We start from the raw sequence: 20,271 nt of genomic DNA, 5'->3' as shown, positions 1-20,271 counted from the left end.
AAGACTGCAAGACAAATGCAACAGGACTTTACGAAAGTACATATAAGGACAGGAACTTAAAATCAATGGAAAAATATAAAATAGAACAAAATGGTCAAACCGTACATTGCTCCTCAATAGCAGGTGCCACTAAGGGGGAGTTGATGGAATATCTGTCATATTACATATAAAATGCTAAGATATTCAATACTAAAAATGATATATATGGTTTATGTAAAATTCATATAAAGTTGACATCATAAAGTACATAAGTATATATGTGTGTGCATGCATGCACGCACAAGAAACAATGACAACGGACGTAAAAAAAAAACGCATAGATGCAAAAAAAACACATAGATAAAAAAAACGCATAGATGAAAAAAAAAAAAAAAAAAAAAAATATATATATATATGTAGTCTATTGTTTGACATGCCCATGCAGCCTTTTTTATGTTGGGCGAACTATCAGACCATTACGTAAGCGATTTGGCGAACATGGCCGTTTCATGATGGATTAGACACTCATGGTGTCCCCAGGCACTACCTCGAATACCATAACAAATCCACTGATGGTCTAATGGTTTGGGTTATTGAAGTGATGCCTAGAGACCTCCCCCATGCACACACATGTATACTTATGTACTTTATGAGGTCAACTTTATATGAATTTTACATAAACCACATATATATATTTTTAGCATTGAATATCTTAGCATTTTATACGTAATATGACTGAAATATTCCATCAACTCCCCCTTAGTGGCACCTGTTAATGAGGAGCAATGTACGGTTTGACCATTTTGTTCTATTTTATATTTTTCATTTGATTTTAAGTTTCTCCCCTTATGTGTATTTTTGTAATGTCCTGTTGCATTTGTCTTGCCGTCTTTCGTGTGTGGGCTGTATCCCGCGCTGTCTTTATGTTTACTGTGCAGTTCTATGCCCTTGGATCATACTACTTCCTGGGCTGCTGCAGCATTGTTTTCCTTCCCTCATCACCGCCCATAGCCCCACCCACAGCTCCGCCAATAGACTTTAAGAAGCTTAGCTTCTACAAACCTGTTGTCATTGGCTTGAAGAAAGAAACAATCAGTAGTTCCGAATCGCGTCCCATTTTGATGACATTTTTCATTAGCCCTGGAAAGCTGTGATGATACACTGAGACCTCCTGATGCCGGATCACCTGCTTCATACATCCATGTTATGCCACTTCTTATCCTTGATTCTGTAAGTGTTTTTAATCTTGTTTGGGGATATTAAAAGTTTTAATTCTGCACTTAGAGGCTCCTTTTTTCTTTCATCTGTTTTCTATTAGAGATTGCTTCCCTCTTTGAGTGCACCCCTGAGTGTTTGAAGATCACTTCATCCGTCCAATAAAGACACTATCTGCCTGGTCCTGACATTCTGAGCGCCCTTGACATATGTTTTATCTTGATCCTTATTCTGGAATGAGGATTTATTTCATTGTATAACTTGTGCCATAATCTTAGGCTAGTAATTGACCTCCGACTTATGCTGAAGATATACAGTAACTGTTTTGTCTTTGCAGTGCTGCTTTTAGGTTCCTCTACTTGCTGAGGTATATTTTTTACTCTAGATCATTAACTGATGTGGATTGTGCCTCACTATGCAGTATGGAAAAGGTCTTTGGCTTAACTAAGCCCATTTAGGCTTGACTATCTGATTCATTTTACTGTTAGGCCCCTTAAAGAGGAAGGAAAGCCTCTTAAAAAAAAAAAAGAAATAAAAAAAAATACACCATGCGAGGCAAAGGCATAATGAGCTAGTATGCATAGCATACTAGCTCATTATGAATTGCTTACCTGAGATCGAAGCCCCGGCATCGGCTCTCGTTCGCCGCCTCCTCCGATGCTGCCATCTATCTCAGAGTGACTTCTGGGTATCACGGCTCCGGCGCTGTGACTGGCTGGAGCTGCGATGACGCCACTCCCGCACATGCGCGCTGGCGCCGCCATTAATGGCATGATCACCATTAGAAATGGCACAGTCAGTGTGCCTGTGCCGCTATTCCTGCAAATATCTCCTAAAGCTTTTAGGTTTGGGAGATATTTCTTGCACCTACAGGTAAGCCTTAATCTAGCCTTACCTGTAGGTTAAAGTGGTTGTAATGGGTTTACAGTCACTTTAATCCGTCCAAACGAATCCGCCTGCTCAGCATGGGATCTGCATCTATTGAAATTGTGCAGCTCCCCCAAAATAGCTCTTAATGATAAGATGAGATAGAGACTCATGTGCTCAGATGGCCCCAGTACTCAGGCATTCAAACATCCAATCAAAGAGAAAAAAATCCGGCACCACAATGTCTCAAAAATACAACATATACAATTTTATTAGATCCATTCATTAAAAGGAATCAATACCTTTAATTATACCTGTAACAAAATCTGATGCGTTTCAGCCTCTTACATAGGCCTTTCATTCCTTTTTAATGGATGGATCTAAAAAAAACATCTTTGTTTTAATTTTGAGCCATCGTGGTGCTGGATTTTTTTCTATTTGCTCGGCGGGGGATCTGTCCGCTGATCTCCGCTGAGCAGGCGAATGACAGGTCCACTGTTTTCTATGGGGTAGTCCGTTTTCATCAGATTACCATCTGATTCGCTGGACAGATGCCAAACATATCCCCATCCAGCTGTTTTTAGCGTACTGGATCGAATCAGATGGCAGCGGGTGACAGCAGCACATGTCCACTGACATCCGCTACCCCATAAAAAGCAATGGCTGGTCCAGTCGGGTCCGCCTGAAAAATGGACAGATGGACCTGATTGGTCCGCTGATGTGAAAGGGGTCTTAAAGGTAAACTCCGGGCTGTTCTTCTCTCCCATGCTGTCCCTCCCCCAACCTGCCTTTGAACTAATTGCTGGCATCAAAAATAAAAAATAAACGTATCGAAGTTCCCCATTTACTCAAATCAATAGTCATCTGATGTTCGGGTCTTGAGTTTTTTGCAATTCTCCTTGTACAGGAGGCTTCTTTGGGTGTACATGTCGCTGCCTGCGAGACAGGGACACTTTCTATTGACTTTCCTGTCAGGATTCAAAAGAGACTGCAGACCAAGTGGACACAATCTGCGCGTGTCTCACGCACATTGCTCGATTGAGATCGGGCTCAGGTAAGTATAAGGGGAAAGCTGCACACTGAAGGTTTTTTACCTTTATGCATAGAACGTAAAAAAACCTTTAGCCTTTACAACCACTTTAATGATTTAAAGAGAGGCATAGGGAAGGGGTACATGGGAGGCTAAATTCTTCCCAGAGAAGGGCTTTAAATTTAGCTGCTGTGTGATCCTCTCACTGCAAAACAGCCATGTCTCAGAACCCTAGTACTAGTGCTTACAGCTTTCATATACGTTTAGAAAGGATTCATTTAGTTCTTAATACTAAAAAAGCAAGTCATTTTTTTATTTGCACAAGCTAAAATATCAATCTCTGCCCAAGTATTATTCTAACTTATAAAAGTTGGTGTTTACCTAAATCTTGCAATATATAGTGCTACATTGCATGAGGAGATTATATATATATATATATATATATATATATATATATATATATATATATATATATATATATACTGACTTAGCAGAGATTGGTCAGGCAGCAGTAGCTTTGTAAGGAGCCTACCAATTTATTTTCCTAATTATATATATATTTATTACACATTAGGTACCTAAATGATTTTTATGAACTTGAGTTACGTCCAGGAAGTGGAGTGGTTGGCTGGAATATTCCACAGACCAAAGGAACTTCTCCATGTCCACGAGAGTCCCACTCAGCTGTCATATACAGCAGAAAGGATAATCGGAAACCTAAGCTTTACGTCTTTGGAGGAATGTCCGGATGTCGTCTTGACGACCTGTGGGAGCTCGATATTGGTGAGCTTTGAAAGGTTTTCTATTCAAATTGTTTGTTTTCCATATACAGGAAAATGTAAATTTTTAGATGTAAGCATGTAATTGAATAGCTCTCCTGCTAGGTGTTTATTATGCAAGCCTTTGCTAAACCAGAGCACCTCTCTGTGGATAATTTTTTTATAATTTTTTTTTTCTAGTTACTGGTTCTTAACAGTGGTAGAAATTTCCCACAGATGCATTCTAGAAAATAAGAGAACGTAGCTCCATCAGCTCAAAGCAGCAGGAGCACAAGGGAGGGCAGTCCTGATAAGGCTGGCCATACATTATACAATTTTCTTGTACAGTTTTCCTTTAGATTTACCAAAACCATATAATTTTGAGGTCAAACCTAAACACTTTTAATTTGTATGCAGTCAGACAGGCCCTTGCACTTTATAGTTGAAAGTAAATCTAAAGGAAATTGAATAAGAATATTGTACAGTGTATGGCCAGCCTTTTTATTTTTTTATAGCTTTCAACTAAACATTTAGGCCTCACTCACAGTGGTATTCCTCTGTTTAGGTTTTTTAAAGCCAGTCATAGAAAATTTGAATCTCGGCCAGCAGGGACTGGCCAAGATTCGAACCATGTTATGGACAGGCTGGATGTACCCAAGTTAATTGATTGATCAACTTGGGTACAACCAGCCTGTCAGACTTTTCTTGCGATTATTGCCATTGTCCATAGCCGCTAGCAATGATCACTGTGTGTTCTCCCAGCCAGGATGGCTTACCCCATCGGGAGAATACTATGCTTCTGTGGGTGGGATACCCCCATCAACACAGTCGGTGTGGATAACACATGGTTGCAGGAAAAAAATCGCTCCATCTATGGCCGGCATAAATGCAGGAGATGTCATCTGAAAGTTAGGAACAACTTTTATTCCTCCCAGATCACTTTTCCTGCATTTAGGTGTTATTGCTTTAAAGCAAGTTTAGGTGCGTTTAGAAACATTTAGGCTCCATTCACGCCAATGCGTTTTTCCTACTTTTTGCAGAAACGCAGGTCATTTTATTTATTTTATTTTATTTTTTTAGCATGGGTTCCTATGGAACACATTCCCATCAATAAATTTTGGAGCCTCTGCGTTTTTAGAAAGGTTTAGGGACTTTTTTTTACTGCAGCATGCAGCGTTTTGCATGTAATAGACTTCAATGAACCTGCATCCAAAATCCAAGTACTGTGTTTTTGCTGCGATTTGTGTTTTATGCTTTCTCTTCACTCTATATAGCTGGTTGCTTAAAAAATTCAAGAAAAAAATGGTGTGGGCCCCCCCCCCCTCCAAGCCATACCAGACCGAAGTTTTGAGGGGAACCCACATGCCAAGAAAAAAAAAATATGGTGGTGTCCCCGCCGAAATCCATACCAGATCCTTATCCGAACACCCCCCCAATGCACCTTGTCCTAGTGTTGATAGGGACAAGGGCTTCATTCCTAGAACCTTGGGCTGTGGTTGTGGGGGTCTGCGGGCAGGAGGCTTATTGGAATCTGGAAGATCCCGCCCTCCTTTTTCCTCCACCGCTGACCCCCTGAAAAAAAATGATCATCCTCTGACTGGCTCCCACCTTTGTCTTCGCTCCGATGTCTGTCTGATATTTCTAATATAACTATGGGGCGTGGCCATCAGATAAAATCATCCGGAGACACCGCCACTTGTGACGTCACAGTCCCATCATGTCCCAGGCTTTGACGTCACAAGGGGTGGGGTCTCCGAATGATGTCACCCAGCCACGCCCCATAGTTATGTAAGAAATGTCAGACATTGGAGTGAACAGAAAGTCAGGGGCTAGTCAGAGGATGAGCGCTTTTTTTATTTTCAGCAGGTCGTCAGTGGCAGTGGTGGCGGAGGAAGACATTTTTAATAAAGGAATTGTCAGAAGCGGTCTCTTGTTTTTTTGTCACACTACACTACTTTTTTGGGGGTGAATGGGTAGGAGTAGAATGTACCCCATACTCATTCACATGGGGGGCGAGATCTGGGGGCCCCCTTCCCACTTTTTAGCTACCGGCTATATACAGTGAATGGAAAGCAAGAAAAACAACCGAATATTGCAGTAAAATCGCGGTTAAAAACCCATGAAAAGCACAGCAAAAAACACTGCAGAAATGCTCAAAAGCAACATGCATAGATGTGAATTGAGCCTTGCACTCATTGGCCTGCATTTAGCCACATCTAGAGTGCCTAATCAAATACTGGATGCACAGAATTTTATTTTCTCTAAATGCAGGCCAGCACACAATGTGCAGGGCACCTTAAAAAATAATTTATATGCATGTAAAAAATGTCCTCTAAATGCAGGTTTGACAGTGTCATGGTGAGTGATGCCGAATATTAACAGAAAGTAGCATTTTACTGCACTCCACACATAACTAGGTAAATAAGGCTACATAATTGCAATTTTTGTTTTCTTTTTTTTTACATTTTATCTTTAATTTTGTTTTTATAGAAACTATGACCTGGAATAGTCCAGAAGCTAAAGGGGTATCACCTTTACCTAGAAGCCTGCACACAGCTAATGTGATAGGGAATAGGTATGTCCCTTTAATAATATATATAATTTTCTTTAATGAAATTATACATAAATGGCATATGACCATGATATAGATACATATTCATACATCTACAATATGGCCTAAAGTGGGGGTCAGCAACCTGTCGATCACAATCTACCAGTAGATCAAGGATAGGTAACTGATAGATCACAGTCGGCTTGCTGACCCGCTACTCAACTCAGGGTTTTACCACTGCCTCAACTTTCTGTTTGAATGAGTCCTAAGGGTGCCACTGCCAAATTAAACTAAGGGCTCATTCCAGAGCAATCTGGGTGTATTTGACAGGTGGTGAGGAGGCAATATGTTGTCTCCTCACCACCTGATTTAAATCAATGATTGCCGTGTAATGCACATGATTGCGACACGGTAGTTCAGCAATTAAAATTTTAGATCAAGTGTGAGGGGGAGACACTGTGCCCTGTGATTTTTGCCTTCCCCCATGTTGTTCAGGTAGATTTTCACCTCTTTAAGGTTGCCTACCCCTGGCCTAAAGTATGTGGGCATCCTTCATACTATGGTGTTCAGATGCACATAGCATGGTTTATAAAGACATAGGTAGGGGTTGATTTACTAATGGAAAATAGACTGTGCACTTTGCAAAGTGAAGTTGCCCTCTGCAAGTGCACTTATTACAGAGCTTAGTAAATGAGGTAAGGCTTCACTTTGCAAAGAATACCCAATCATGTGCAAGGAAAAAAAAAAAAAAGCATTTTTGCTTGTACATGATTGGATGGTGGAAGTCAGCAGAGCTTCTGCTCATTTACTAAGCTCTGGAGCAACTGCTGTTGCAGAGGGAAGCCACTCTTTTCAAAGTGCACAGTCTATTTGCCTTAGTAAATCAACCCCATAGTTTGTTAAGGAGGAACTCAAGTGACCAAAACAGCCATGGTCACCTCTACCCTATTGAACATCCTGCAAATTAACCAGAACACCAAAAGTAAGCCTGTTTTGCCTTCAACATCAGTACCTGACCATGTAAATGTGTCTTTGGCAGAATGGGCACAAATTCCCACAGACATTTAGAGATCTTCTGGAAGAATAGAGACTATTATAGCTGTAAAGGATATGTAGTGGGGGCATGGCAACTCCATATTAATGCCCATGTGTTTGGAATGGAATCTATAACAAGTTTATATCTGTGGTGGTCAGGGGTCCACATATGTTTGGCTCATAACTGTATATACACACACATATTTTGTCAAGGTGACTCTTAAAGAAAAACCACACCCAATAATTCAACTGTTTCCCAAAACTGTTACATGTTAAGACGTTGTGAATGATAAATGTCCTACCATGTGTGATAAACGCTTGCCCTGCACCGCTGCCATTTTAGAGAACTCCTTGTGCATTCTCTGATTGGACAGTTGCTCTGTGTGTTTCCACTCTACCTCCCCTGTCTTTTTCCCTCCTTGTCCACATTACTGCAGCTAACATTTATTCCACCCTTGTCACATTCTGCAGAACACTTCTACTGCATGTCCCTCTCTGCCCACCTTAGCCCAATTCAGAGCACACCACTTACTGGCCACCTTAGCCTTCACTTATAGGGTATCCCCCCCCCCCCCCTTCCCGATAGCCCTTGTTCACAGTACATCTTTCTCCTGTAACCTCACTTCCCCACTAAGTGCATACCTCCCTAGTCATTTCACTTTCGTCACATTGTTCTGCAGCTCTCTGTGTATCCGCTCTGCGGATCGGCGCTACTCTACCCATTCTGGAGCAGGCTCACTTTGAGCTAGTTATTATTGTTTGGTAATAATTCAAAATGGAGATAATGCAGCTTGAATAAGATTATGTAACTTGAAAAGAAAAGCAAAAAGCTGTTTGTCTAATTTCATTGCATCTTTTGTATTGTGTTTTGTCGTTTGTTGCTCAATGTTTTAGATTTAATCTGGTTTCCCTTTGGAATAATCTGTATGGTACAAAAACATAGGATATTTCTTGTGAAAAGTGTTCTTTCTTCCTATCCTAATGCATAGTTTGATCTATTTTAGAATGTATATATTTGGTGGCTGGGTCCCACAAAGTGAAAATGGTGACAGCGCGCCTGCTCAAGAGAATCAATGGAAGTGCACTAACTCTTTTTCCTACTTAGATCTTGGTGTGTATAACTGATTTTCATATAGTTTATTGGTAGCTAGATACACAGTGTACAGCATGTTTTCTTGTTTATATAATTGCAAGCTGATTTTTATTTTTACTGTATGTGTCTCACTTTGTTGAGCAGACTCCATGGAGTGGACCATGTTAATGGCAGACAGCTCAGAAGAGAAAGTTAACTGGCCAAGACCAAGAGCAGGACACTGTGCAGTCACTGTTGGAAAACGCCTGTACATTTGGAGTGGAAGGGATGGTTACAAAAAGGCATGGAATTACCAAGTGTGTTGCAAAGACCTTTGGTACATTGACACAGGTAGGACACACCAGACTGAAACAGGTTATCTTATAGCAATGTACTTTAAAGTCCTGGATGCAAGCATTTTTATGTGTCTTTTTCAGAAAAGCCGTCAACATCTTCACAAGTTCAGCTAATACTGGCTACCACAAACTCCTTTCATGTAAAATGGGATGAACTGCCAACTGTTGAAAGATATCTCCTTCAACTAAGCCCTGAATTACCGGTGTCTCCATGTGCTGGAAAACCTGCCCACCTCAGTGAACTTTCAACACAGAGTTCTTGTATTTCACCATACGCAGCTCCATTGCACTTACTTCAGAGTGGACTTTCATACCCACAAAATGTGGACGAAAGTAAGTTACAGTCTGAGAAATATGTTTTTGTAAAATGGAAAAAGTAGTACATCCCTTGCTTCAAAGGTTAGGTTCAGCTCTAGCAACATGTTATACGTTAAACCCCTATTTGGGATGTACCATGTTGCTATGCACCACCACCCCTTCACCACCTGAAGTCCTCACCTACAAGTGCCATCTGCCACCGCAGCGGACTGCTTGTAGCTCTCGATGAGCACTGATCAAGAGCACTGATCAGCGCCATCATAGTCCTTTGACACTTCCTGCAGCTGAGTAACTGTCTGCCCATATAAAGGTAAGGCAGAGAGCTGTATGAAGTGTCTGCAGGAGCCTGACATTGCACCCATGATCCACTGATCACAGGTGCAGTGTTTTGCAGGCTACTGGATAAAAAAATAAAATAAATGCACATGATTTTTTTTTTTCTACTTATTTACCATGACTAAAAGTGGATGGTAGATTTGTTGCAGAACCCCGCTTTCAGAATTCTGAAATATGATGGAGCGGCCATAATTTTGACATTAATACTGCTGTTGCAGAGACATCAGCAGTTATGAATCATATCTGATTCCAAGACACAGTCTTTACTTTTTTTTCTTCTCTTTTCAAGTTTCTCCCTTTAATTTGCTTGGTAATCCTGCAGATTAAACATTTCTGTCCCTTTGTGGCTACACTTACCTCTTCAGTGTATTGATTAAGTCAGTCATTGTTGTCACACTGGCTAGCCTCTAGCCTTTGAATATGTATTCCTTTTGTTAATCTCCATTATTGAAGAGATTGTTGGGAATATTAGTTTACAAAAGAAAGCTAGCATTGTTTTTTCTATTTTTCAGCTCACAGAAAGTGACAAGGGCACTACATTTCTGGCAAGATCAACTGATATATCTTAAAGTAGAACTATAGGCAAAACAGTTTTTTTGGATAGCGTAAGGGAGGGTTATAACCTCTGTAAGGTTTATTTTTGCCATCTTTGTCCCATTGGGGAGATTTGCCTCCACTTCCTGTCCTATAGCCTACAGTAAGTGAGAGTTAATCTCTACTAATTAAGGGAATCTCTTGGGGAACCCCAGGTCGCTAAAACTAGTGTCCCCATTGGAAAATTTCCCCTCTATTACATTTGTGGGGCCAAACCAAAATTTGGGATTTTCTTTTACTTTGAATGATAATGGTAAACAGGACAAATATAGAGGGTGAATCTCTCTAATGGGGGGCACAGACCACAATTAAAACTGACAGGTGTTCAATTTTCTCTCCTCTATATCCAAAACCAAAAAAATAATGTTTTACCTTTTAGTTATACTTTATTCGTACAATACAAGACACTGTAAATGATTCCTAAATCATGAGTTATGCTGCTACGTTTAGGTGATAGGATGCTAACAAAAGCTTTGCTGGGACTGCCGACTAGTGTATCCCTATAAATCCGCTTACTCCATGAGGCTCCAATTTTTAGTTAGTAATAATTTTAGTTAGTACCTTTAGGTGATTAATGCTCCTGTGGCAAGATTTTTTTTTTCTGTTCATCACCAGTTTTTCCTTCTATCAAGGACAGATTGCTTATTGCCTTATGAGTCATAAGCAATTTCCAGATTAGTTTCTCTCTGTACATTTTGGGAGCTATACCCAGTCACCACAACAGCGGGGCTGGCCTGTAATTGTTGCTTTGGAAATGTGGTGCAACAAGCGATTTAGTCACAAGGTGCTAAATAAGCCCAGGGCCATGATCTTTCGGGGGTTTGACTACTGTGATGGGCAAAGCCTGGATCCTGGTCAGGACTAGTGAAATGGACAAGGTAAGACAGGGTTTACATTTACATTTTCTCTGAGGAAGAAGGTACTCGTTCGAAACACGTCATCCAGCATTGGCCCTGATGTCCTCTCCTTCACCATCTTGAGACTGACTGATCACCATGATTAGGTGGCTTTTACAGAGCAATTTTTCTTCACATGTTTGTGAGTAGTTTTTTTTTTTTTAACTTGAACAAAGTTTTTTATTGACTAATTGGTACAAACATGTTAGGCTAGTATAAGGTACATACATCATGGTCTGTATAAGCAGAATGTTACATTCCATACTGGTATATGTTAGGTTACAGATTAGTCAGGAGTAATCGGCAAGAGTACAATCACATCATAATACAATAAAAGATGTCTATTAACATGTATCCAAGTATTGATTTCAGATAGGTACAACGTGTTTAGGTGCAGGTCCCTGATTCCTGGAGCCAGCGATCCCATATTTTATTATATTTGGCGGGACAGCTGTGGTTGACATAAATACATTTCTTATATGGTAGGGCATTGTTAACGTCCACCTTCCACTTTCACTTTCTGTGAAAGAAGGAGACAGCGGTCTCATCCATTTTCTGGCAATAATCTTTCTAACGGAGCACAGAGTTTTGTGGAGGAATATCTTGGCATATTTGTCAATAGTGCCAGGAAATATCCCCAGTAGGCACTGTTTCGGGTCCAGTACCACTGGGGAGCCCATGTTGTCATGTAGGAAGGTTATAACTTGTGTCCACAAGCCCTGTATGCCATAATGGAGTATAGTCATTGTGTCGTGGTATTGCCAGTTTGGTGGTTGCTAGGTCCCAGATACGTCTATAGTGGTATAGGAGAGATTTCCTATCTCCCCCGGGTTCCGTGTAGCCTGTACCCACTGCTATGGCATATATTGGGCGTTTGGTGCATTGAGCCCAAACCGGGCATAGTAGATTACTGAATCTTTCCTTGTCTGTCTTGTCTAAATGGAATAGTTGGGACGCGAAGTAGTACAGGTTAAAGTCGGGAAGGGCTGTACCTCCTAGATCCGTGGGGTTTTTGAGAGTTTGCCATGCCAGTTTGTGCCTATTAGCTTCCAAAACAAAGGGCTTAAGAAGAACTTCAAGGATCTTAGTGTTTCAAGGGTAAGTATACCAGGGAGTGCCATAGTATGTACAGAATTTTAGGGAGAAGAACCATTTTAATTAGGTTAATACGACCCCAGACACCTAGGGTCAACGGGACCAGGCTTGTATCTTGTATTTGACAAGGGAAAAGGGTTCAATGTTGAGGGTAATGTAATCTTCTGGTGTTCTGGAGATGTGGATCCCCAGGTACTTAATAGTATCAACCCTTTGTAACGGTAGTCTAGTTTGGGATTCAGTAGGTGGGAAACTATCTAGTGGTAAAATTTGGGACTTCTCCCAATTAATTTTAAGTCCCCAAAAAGGTCCCAAAACGTTCTATCTTCTTTAGTGCTGTTTGAAGGGAGGAGCCCCAGTCGGCCAGGTATAAGAGTGTATCGTCCACGTACATACTCATTTTTTCCGTCAGGGTTCCCATTGTAAGCCCCCTAATCTCTGGATCATCTCCGATGGACATGGCCAGGGGTTTGGCAGCTAGGGCGTACAATAGTGGGGAGAGTGAGCAGCCCTGTCTTGTGCCTCTGCTGAGGTCAAACATCGAAGACAGCCAGCCATTCACCACCACCCTAGCTGTGGGAGCCTGATACAGTAATTGGACCCACTTGATAAAGATGGGTCCAAAGCCATAGCCATCCAAGCATCTCCAGAGATATCTCCACTCCACTGAATCAAACGCTTTTGGTGTATCAAGGGTCACCACTACTCGGGAGCCTACTTCATTGTGTGTAGCTTGCAGATTGATGTACACTTTCTTCAGATTGAACGAGGTGTGTTACGGCCAGGCATGAATCCCGCCCGATCAGAGTGTATAAGCGATGGTTTGACCTGATTAAGACGAATAGACAGGACCTTGGCTAATATTTTAATATCCATTTGCAGGAGTGAAATGGGGCGATAGGATTCCGGGTAGCCTGGGTCCTTCCCTGGTTTGGGTATAAGAACTATGGTTGCCTCCCTCATGGAAGGTGACAGTGTCTGGGTCTCAAGCAGGTGGTTATAGAGGGTCAGGAGTTTAGGGGTAAGCGTCTCACCAAATTGGGAGTAAAATTCTATAGGAAGACCATCAGATCCTGGGGCCTTAGACGTGGCTAAGCTAGCATTGGCAGTTATTTTGTCTGCTGTGAATGGCGCCTCTAAAGGATCAACCTGGTCTTTTGTCAGCTGGGGGAAGGTAAGGTCGCTTAGGAAAGAGTCCATTATGGCTGAGTCAGCGGATACTGTTGATTGTGTATAGATTTGAAAATAAATCTCTGAACATTGAGGTTACACTAGGCGGGCCTGTGATCTATTGGCCCGAGGGACCATGTAGGGAAATTACCACTGGGGGCCTATCTTCACTGTGTACCAGATACGCTAGTAGTTTGCCAGATTTCTCTCCATGCTCGAACAATTTCTGTTTGGCGAAAAATAGTTTTGGTCTGACTTTCTCAAACTGCAATTGAGTTACTACTCTAGTCTGTAATTTAAGTTGGTCCGCCTTAGCTGGGGATGGATTAGTCGCGTATTCCCATTCTGTAGAGGATAGCTCCTCTACCGCCTTATCAAAAGCACCAGCGGAGTCTGCCTTATTGATGCAGTAAAGACTGCTGGAGAGGCAGTCTGTTCATTCTCTGCAGTGTATGTCTTCCATTTATTCTGGAGTTCTTCGTCTTCCGGCAACAGTGAAGGGGTTTAAGCGCCATGTGTGTGGTGGTTTGTCAGTGGGTATACTAAGGGTGATCTAGTAGGGGCTGTGATCTGAGAGTAGCCTGGAACTAAAGTGTGTATCTAGTAGCCGTGGTGTAAGTCTCTGGGATACTAAGATAAAATCAATATGTGACATAGAGTTGTAGGTAGACGAGAAGCAGGAGTAGGACTGTGTGTGAGGAAATCTATGGCAACATGTGGCGGTAATAAGTTTGGAGAATCTTGTTTTTCTGGTGGCCCCCGTGTTTGACCCGGTGGGCTGAAGCCTATCCAGGGTGGGGTTTAATTTAGTGTTGAAGTCCCCCAGCCATACAGCCTGTATTGAATGGTGCCGGGCCATGAATGAGAAACCCTCCATGATGGCAGAGGTGGAAAATGGGGGAGGAATATAAAATCCAAGGATAAGAAAGGTTTACTATATAATTTGACCATCAAGAATACAAAGCAGCCCTGTGGGTCGGTAGTAACTTCACATAATTCAAAATGGACTGACTTGGCAATAAGGATTGACACACCTCTAGCATGGGACGTATGGGTGGAATGATATGCCCACCCAACCCATGGGCGTCGAAGGGCCATTTGTAATCTCCCCTCCACATGCGTCTCTACTAGCACCACAACATCAGCCCACTGTTTTTTAAGGAATGTGAAGGTCGCCGAGCATTTAATTTGCTTGCGCAGACCTCTCACATTCCACGTGAGGAATTTCAAAGACCCCCATGAGCCAATTGTGGTAAGGTAGTGTGGTTCCATGACAACAGACATCTGATCCCTTGTACCATTTTAGTCGGTTCTCTTCGACTCACACATAGCAGTATTAGGGTTAAAGAAGTCATCATATAGTTAGACCAATCTGAAAGTTTGCATTGTTCTGTTACCTGTATTTGAAGCATCATATACATACCTTTACTCAGTATTAGTAATTTAACCTCCTCCCCCCACCACGCCCTACACCCTTCCCAACTGGTGTGGGCATAATTCCTGAAAAAAAACCATAGGTAGTCATAACAAAACAAAGGAACGGTCCATATTGATAAAAAAGCTTAACAGATGTCGCCACTCATGCAAAAAGGAGCAGTGAGTCCCTGTCTGGAGGAAGAACATAACGTCTAGTCCTCTGTTACTTAGGGTGATATAGTTAGACTACGGCAACATCTCAAGTGAGCATGACTGTATCCTCTGATGGAATAGGGGGCAAAGTCTCGCTGCACTTTACATATGCTATGTAGGACCACTTAGTTCCTGAACTCCTTTTGCAGGTGTGGGTTAGAAATAAAAGGGAAAAAGAAAAAATGAGGGGAAGTGTCTAACCCAGAGGAGTTAAAAGATTAAACTGGACTCATGCGATCAGGCATCCGTGCTGTCAGTGGATGGCAGCATCAAGTCTTACAAGGATTGTGGTAGTGTTCGCAGCCAGCTGATGATTCGTTGCGGCTTGCAACAGATAACAGGTGGCAAATCAGGATAAGGGTGGTTGCAGTTCTTCAATCCGGGTGGGTTCTGCCACACTGATGGTGTATAAAACATTGCATGGTGTGTGAAACAAAGACGGGGGGGGGGGGGGGGGGTTTAGAACTTTGTGACAGGGGCACAGTCAGTTAGCTCACTCAGGGATTGTTCGGCATTCCAGCCAGTTAATCATGTCTGCAGGGGCCTCAAAAAAGATGGCGCGACCTTCATGTTCCACCCTCAAACGTGCAGGGAACAACATGGAGTATTTAAAGTGATGGTCTCATAGCCTGCGTTTATCTTTTGTTAGAAGCTCTGGCGGCGACGTTGGACCTCCGCCGAGAAATCAGGGAAGAGGGCGATTTTAACATTCCCACAGGGGATATTACCCTTTTCTCTTGCCAGTCGTAGGACCACATCCCAGTCTTTAAAATTGAGGAACCTGGCAATAAATGTGCGAGGGGAGCTCCCTGTGGAGGTGGTCTGGCTGGCATGCGGTGCGCTCTCTCTACTGCCAACATGGGGGAGAAGGTCTCTCTACCATAGATTATCACTAGTAGTTGTTCAAGAAACATGGTAGAGTCCTTACCTTCTGCCCCCTCGGGTAGACCGATAAAGTGCAGATTACACCTCCTGAGCCTGTCTTCCATATCGTTCTGTTTGACGAGGAGCTGGTGTATCTGCTGCTGCATTCGGTCTGTCCCTGCTTGCAATGGTGGTATAGCATTTTCCACTGTGCATATCCGGACCTCCGCAGTCTTAACCCTGTCACGGACCTTGTGGAGATCCTGCCTGATCAAGGATTTATCTACCTTGACCTCTTCAATTTGTGCTGTAAGAGAGGTGCGGCAAAACGTGATGGCTTTTAGGAGTCTTTCTCGATCTCCCACAGTCATCTCGGCGCCGACATCTTCCTCTGCTCCCCCCCCCCTTCCTGCCGGCGGTATTGTGCAAGTTTCGCCACGGCAGCCTTCTGTGCTTTAGTGGGAGACATGATACCAGGAGCCAGGGGTGTTGAGACAGATATTTTGGATCAAGTTGTGTGTCAGTGAGTCACAGGATTAGCTGATTAACAGTATTAATGGACGGAGCTCTGTGGATGAGCGTCCTACTCCATGTGGTGTCAAGCCACTCCCCAGTTTGTGAGTAGTTTTTAATTTGTTTTTATCAATAAATTTGCTTAGGCTAATGCACAAGGCCGGTGCGCCCTCTTTTCTTGACTCTTTTTTTACATTTAAATGCTAGATCTGTGCTATACGTTTCTTCTTAGATCATTACTTGGATTTGTAGTAAACACTTTGCCTTTTTTCTGGGGGTTCATTGCCTTCCGTGGGAATGGTATTCTCACTATCCATGTCCCTCCCTATGAGAAGTGGGTTGAGAACGGTCTTCTATGCCTACCTGCAGTGTCTTCTTTTGGGAACTAAATGCAAAGATGTGAAGTCACTGGCACTCCAAATAGATGTTTTACATTTATAGTGAACATAGCACCACATAAGGCATAGGAAAAAAAGATTTCTTATGCTTTTTTGATGCTGCCTTTACAACAAACACGTGAAGTATTTCTGTTTGGTATGTTAGTAACTTTGTATCTTTGCATTTGATCCTGGCATGGTATTATTCATGGCCTTCACTTCAAGCACCCACCATCACAAGGTCCAGTACTGTGGGGAGTGTAGTTTCTATTGGGACTTCTCTTGGGAACTGACCGCTTTTCTGTTTCCTTAAAGGGTTATTACTCCATGGGACTCCTCCCTCCTTTTCCCACTGGCTGGGTGGTTATTTTGTATTTTTTTTTCTAAAGCCTGGCCATACATGGATCTAAGTTCAGCAAATTTTAATTCATGCATGGGCACCCTGGTTGTACAGACCAGCGTGTAGGATATATTCCGCTCTATCAGCACAGCTGGTTATAGCCAGCAGCACTGACCAGTTTGTTCTGATGACAGGGAAGTTTTCCCGCTGTCAGAACTAGGGGTGCACCGATCCATGATCCAAACAGGTCACCCTGTTCGGATCGGCACCCCACGCGCTCCGCGGAGTGCTCCACTGATCGCGTGGCTTTGGAAAGGCCGCGGCTTCGGCCTAGCTCTGGAGAGGCGGCCATCCTGGTACACGCGGAGGCTGCTGTCTCGTCAGGAAGTGACGTTTCGTCGCCGCCATCTTGCTACACCCCACACTTCTGCACAGTAATGATAGGGTGAGAAGGGGGCAAGTGGATATCTTGTTACACCCACCGGAGTTTTATATTTCACAGTTATTTTCAACACAAAACTGAGCTTATATGCTTAAATACAGTATTTGTAAATCCGACGGACTGTATAGATGTTAAATTTAAATTTTAAAAGCAGCAGCAAACCTGCTGACCTTACATGGTTGCTAATGTGACAGAACACCTCTGATTTTCACATTTAACATTTAGTTAAATTTAACATCTAAACAGTCCGTCCGATTTACAAATACTGTATTTAAGCATATAAGCTCCTTTTTGTAATGAATATAACTGTGAAATCTAAAACTCGGTGGGTTGTAACAAGATTTGTCTTGTCTTTTTTTTTTTTTTTTGCTGATCCAAAAAATGATCTGATCCGTGACTCTGATCCAAGGAAGTGAAGCTCCAGGCAAAAAAAATGATTTTTTAAGCTTTTTGGATAGCATAGGGAAGGGTTAACACCCCTGTAATGTTTGTTTTGCTTTCTGTGCCCCTGGACAGTAGGTTTCACCTCACTTTCTGTCCCAATTACAATTGGATTTTGAACATTTTGGGCTGTTGTGGAAACAAGTCTTGGTGAGAAAGCATAAGTGGAGGTAACTTTTTCCCATATTAACTCTTACAGGAGTGAATTTCCCTTCCTAGGGGTAGATTTCCTATCACTTCCTGTTGTCTCCCTCTGTAAGTAGGAGTTGTTTGTAAGTTAGATATTTTTAACTAGGGGACCCCCTGTACATGACACAGATCCCTTCCCTCTTTGTCTTGCTAAAGCCTCATGGAATTGGAGGGTTACATGGATACATATAAAGCTTTTGCCAGGATACAATCACCTGAAGATAGTGGCATAAAACCCATGGTCTAAGAATACATTTATGTGTCCTGTAATTAACAAGATTTGGAATTTACAGGTACATCAAAATTCCTATTTTTCTGTACTTACTAAAAGTTTTTCTAAAAAAATAAACCTAATGCAACCACCGCCTCCTAAGGACTGCAGTTTATTACATTATTGTTTTGGATTTAGATACACTGTAAGCTAAATATAGTAATCTGCCTGCTGAGTTTAAAATGATTTATTAAAGTTTACATATAGCAAAATTTTGGGGGGTTTTGGATCAAGTAGTGAAGGGTTAAACCTATCTGCTTGGTGTTTTTTTGTTCTGATTGCAGCTCCAAAATTTTGGACTTCTTGTCTTGGTGCCAATGGTCAGCAGTACAGATATTGAGGGCAAATCTACCTAGTGAGGACACATGAAAATAAAAATCTCCCTACTCTATCCCACAAAAATAAAACCCCCAAAAATTTGGATTTACGAGCAGTTTAACCCTTTTGCTGCCACCAACATAACTATTACTTCAGAGGCAGCACTGGCATATACACATACTCCTAACCATTATAGAAGCTGGGAGTTGTATTATATTTTTACATTTAGATGTCACATAGAAGTGATTCAAGTGGCTATAAAGCTACTCAGTTACTTCTATACAGTAATAACAATACATATTTTTTGGTTGCAAAATTTAGTATTCTTGCCGAGACCCTGTCAGTAATACAATATTGAATGGGTATTATGGGTTGATCATACAAAACTGTCATTGTGAGAGTTTTTAGCTGCCTCTTCCTCCCTCTGTCATACAATATCTCAAGAGGTTTTTCAGTTTAATTATGTGGGTGGGTTATTATATTTGTGTTTATCAAACTGATGCTGGGAATTTTTACTGCATTTTACTGTGTTTTTATAGTTTGTTACTGAAGCTTCTTTTTAAAGTATATGTGATGTGTGTGTGTGTATATAGTTTATTTTTTTATCAATTAACAAAATGGAAAGTAAATGAAAAGAAGAGAAATCCAAATCAAATCAATATTTGGTGTGACCACCCTTTGCCTTCAAAACAGCATCAGTTCTTCTAGGTCAGGGATATGCAATTAGCGGACCTCCAGCTGTTGCAGAACTACAAATCCCATGAGGCATAGCAAGACTCTGATAGCCACAAGTATCACACCCAGAGGCAGAGCATGATGGGACTTGTAGTTTTGCAACAGCTGGAGGTCCACTAATTGCATATCCCTGTTCTAGGTACAATTGCACACAGTTTGTGAAGAACTAACCACAGATCTTCTGTGGATGTAGACTGCCTCAGATCCTTTTGTCTCTTCATGTAAGACAGACTCCATGATGTTGACATCAGGCTCTGTGTGGGTCAATCCATCACTTCCAGAAATCCTTCTTTTTCTTTTTTACACTGAAAATAGTTCTTAATTACATTGGCTGTATGTTTGGGGTTGTCAGCATTGAGGACACCATTGATCCTGACCAAATCTCCAACTCCATTTGCAGAAATGCAGCCCTAAACATGCAAGGAACCTCCACCATGCTTCACTGTTGTGTGCAGATGCTCATTTTTGAACCGCACTGCAGCCCTTCGGGGAACAAACTGCCTCCTGCTACAGCCAAATATTTCAAATTTTGACTCCGGTCAAGAGCACCTGCTGCCATTTTTCTGCACCACAGTTCCTATGTTTTAATGCAAAGTTGAGCCACTTAACCTTGTTTCCACGTCCAGAGGTATGGCTTTTTGGCTGCAATTCTTTCATGAAGAAACTGACTGATTTAGATTTTTCTTCTGTTCGCTCACTTTTGCATTTTGTAACTTGAAAAAAAAAAAAACATAAAAGATATATTTTTGAAAGCATTCTTGCCTTTCTTCTCACCTGCCTAAAACTTTTCCATAGTACTTTGTGTATGGATATATAATATACACACTGTTATTGCTCAACTTCTGAGAGTATTTCTAAAAATGTACTTGCTAGCACAATT

General features: G+C 41.8%; 1 protein-coding gene across 3 annotated transcripts in view; it reads left to right on the top strand.

Moving 5' to 3' along the window:
- The window catches only part of HCFC2 (host cell factor C2), a 74,377-nt gene that overhangs the window by 18,503 nt on the left and 35,603 nt on the right, over positions 1-20,271 (top strand). For all 3 annotated transcript variants that reach the window (XM_077472121.1, XM_077472120.1, XM_077472122.1), the window contains exons 4-8: positions 3,666-3,874; positions 6,340-6,424; positions 8,440-8,546; positions 8,673-8,858; positions 8,945-9,196. In XM_077472121.1, the coding sequence (XP_077328247.1) occupies positions 3,666-3,874; positions 6,340-6,424; positions 8,440-8,546; positions 8,673-8,858; positions 8,945-9,196 (839 nt within the window). The remainder of the gene's footprint in view (positions 1-3,665; positions 3,875-6,339; positions 6,425-8,439; positions 8,547-8,672; positions 8,859-8,944; positions 9,197-20,271) is intronic.

Source organism: Lithobates pipiens, unplaced genomic scaffold (genome assembly GCF_037356315.1).
Source record: "Lithobates pipiens isolate NorthernLeopardFrog02 unplaced genomic scaffold, aLitPip1_a1.2 Scaffold_8, whole genome shotgun sequence".
Lineage (NCBI taxonomy): Eukaryota > Metazoa > Chordata > Amphibia > Anura > Ranidae > Lithobates > Lithobates pipiens.
Note: the sequence above shows the minus strand (reverse complement) of the source record. Positions and strands in the feature narration are given on the sequence as shown.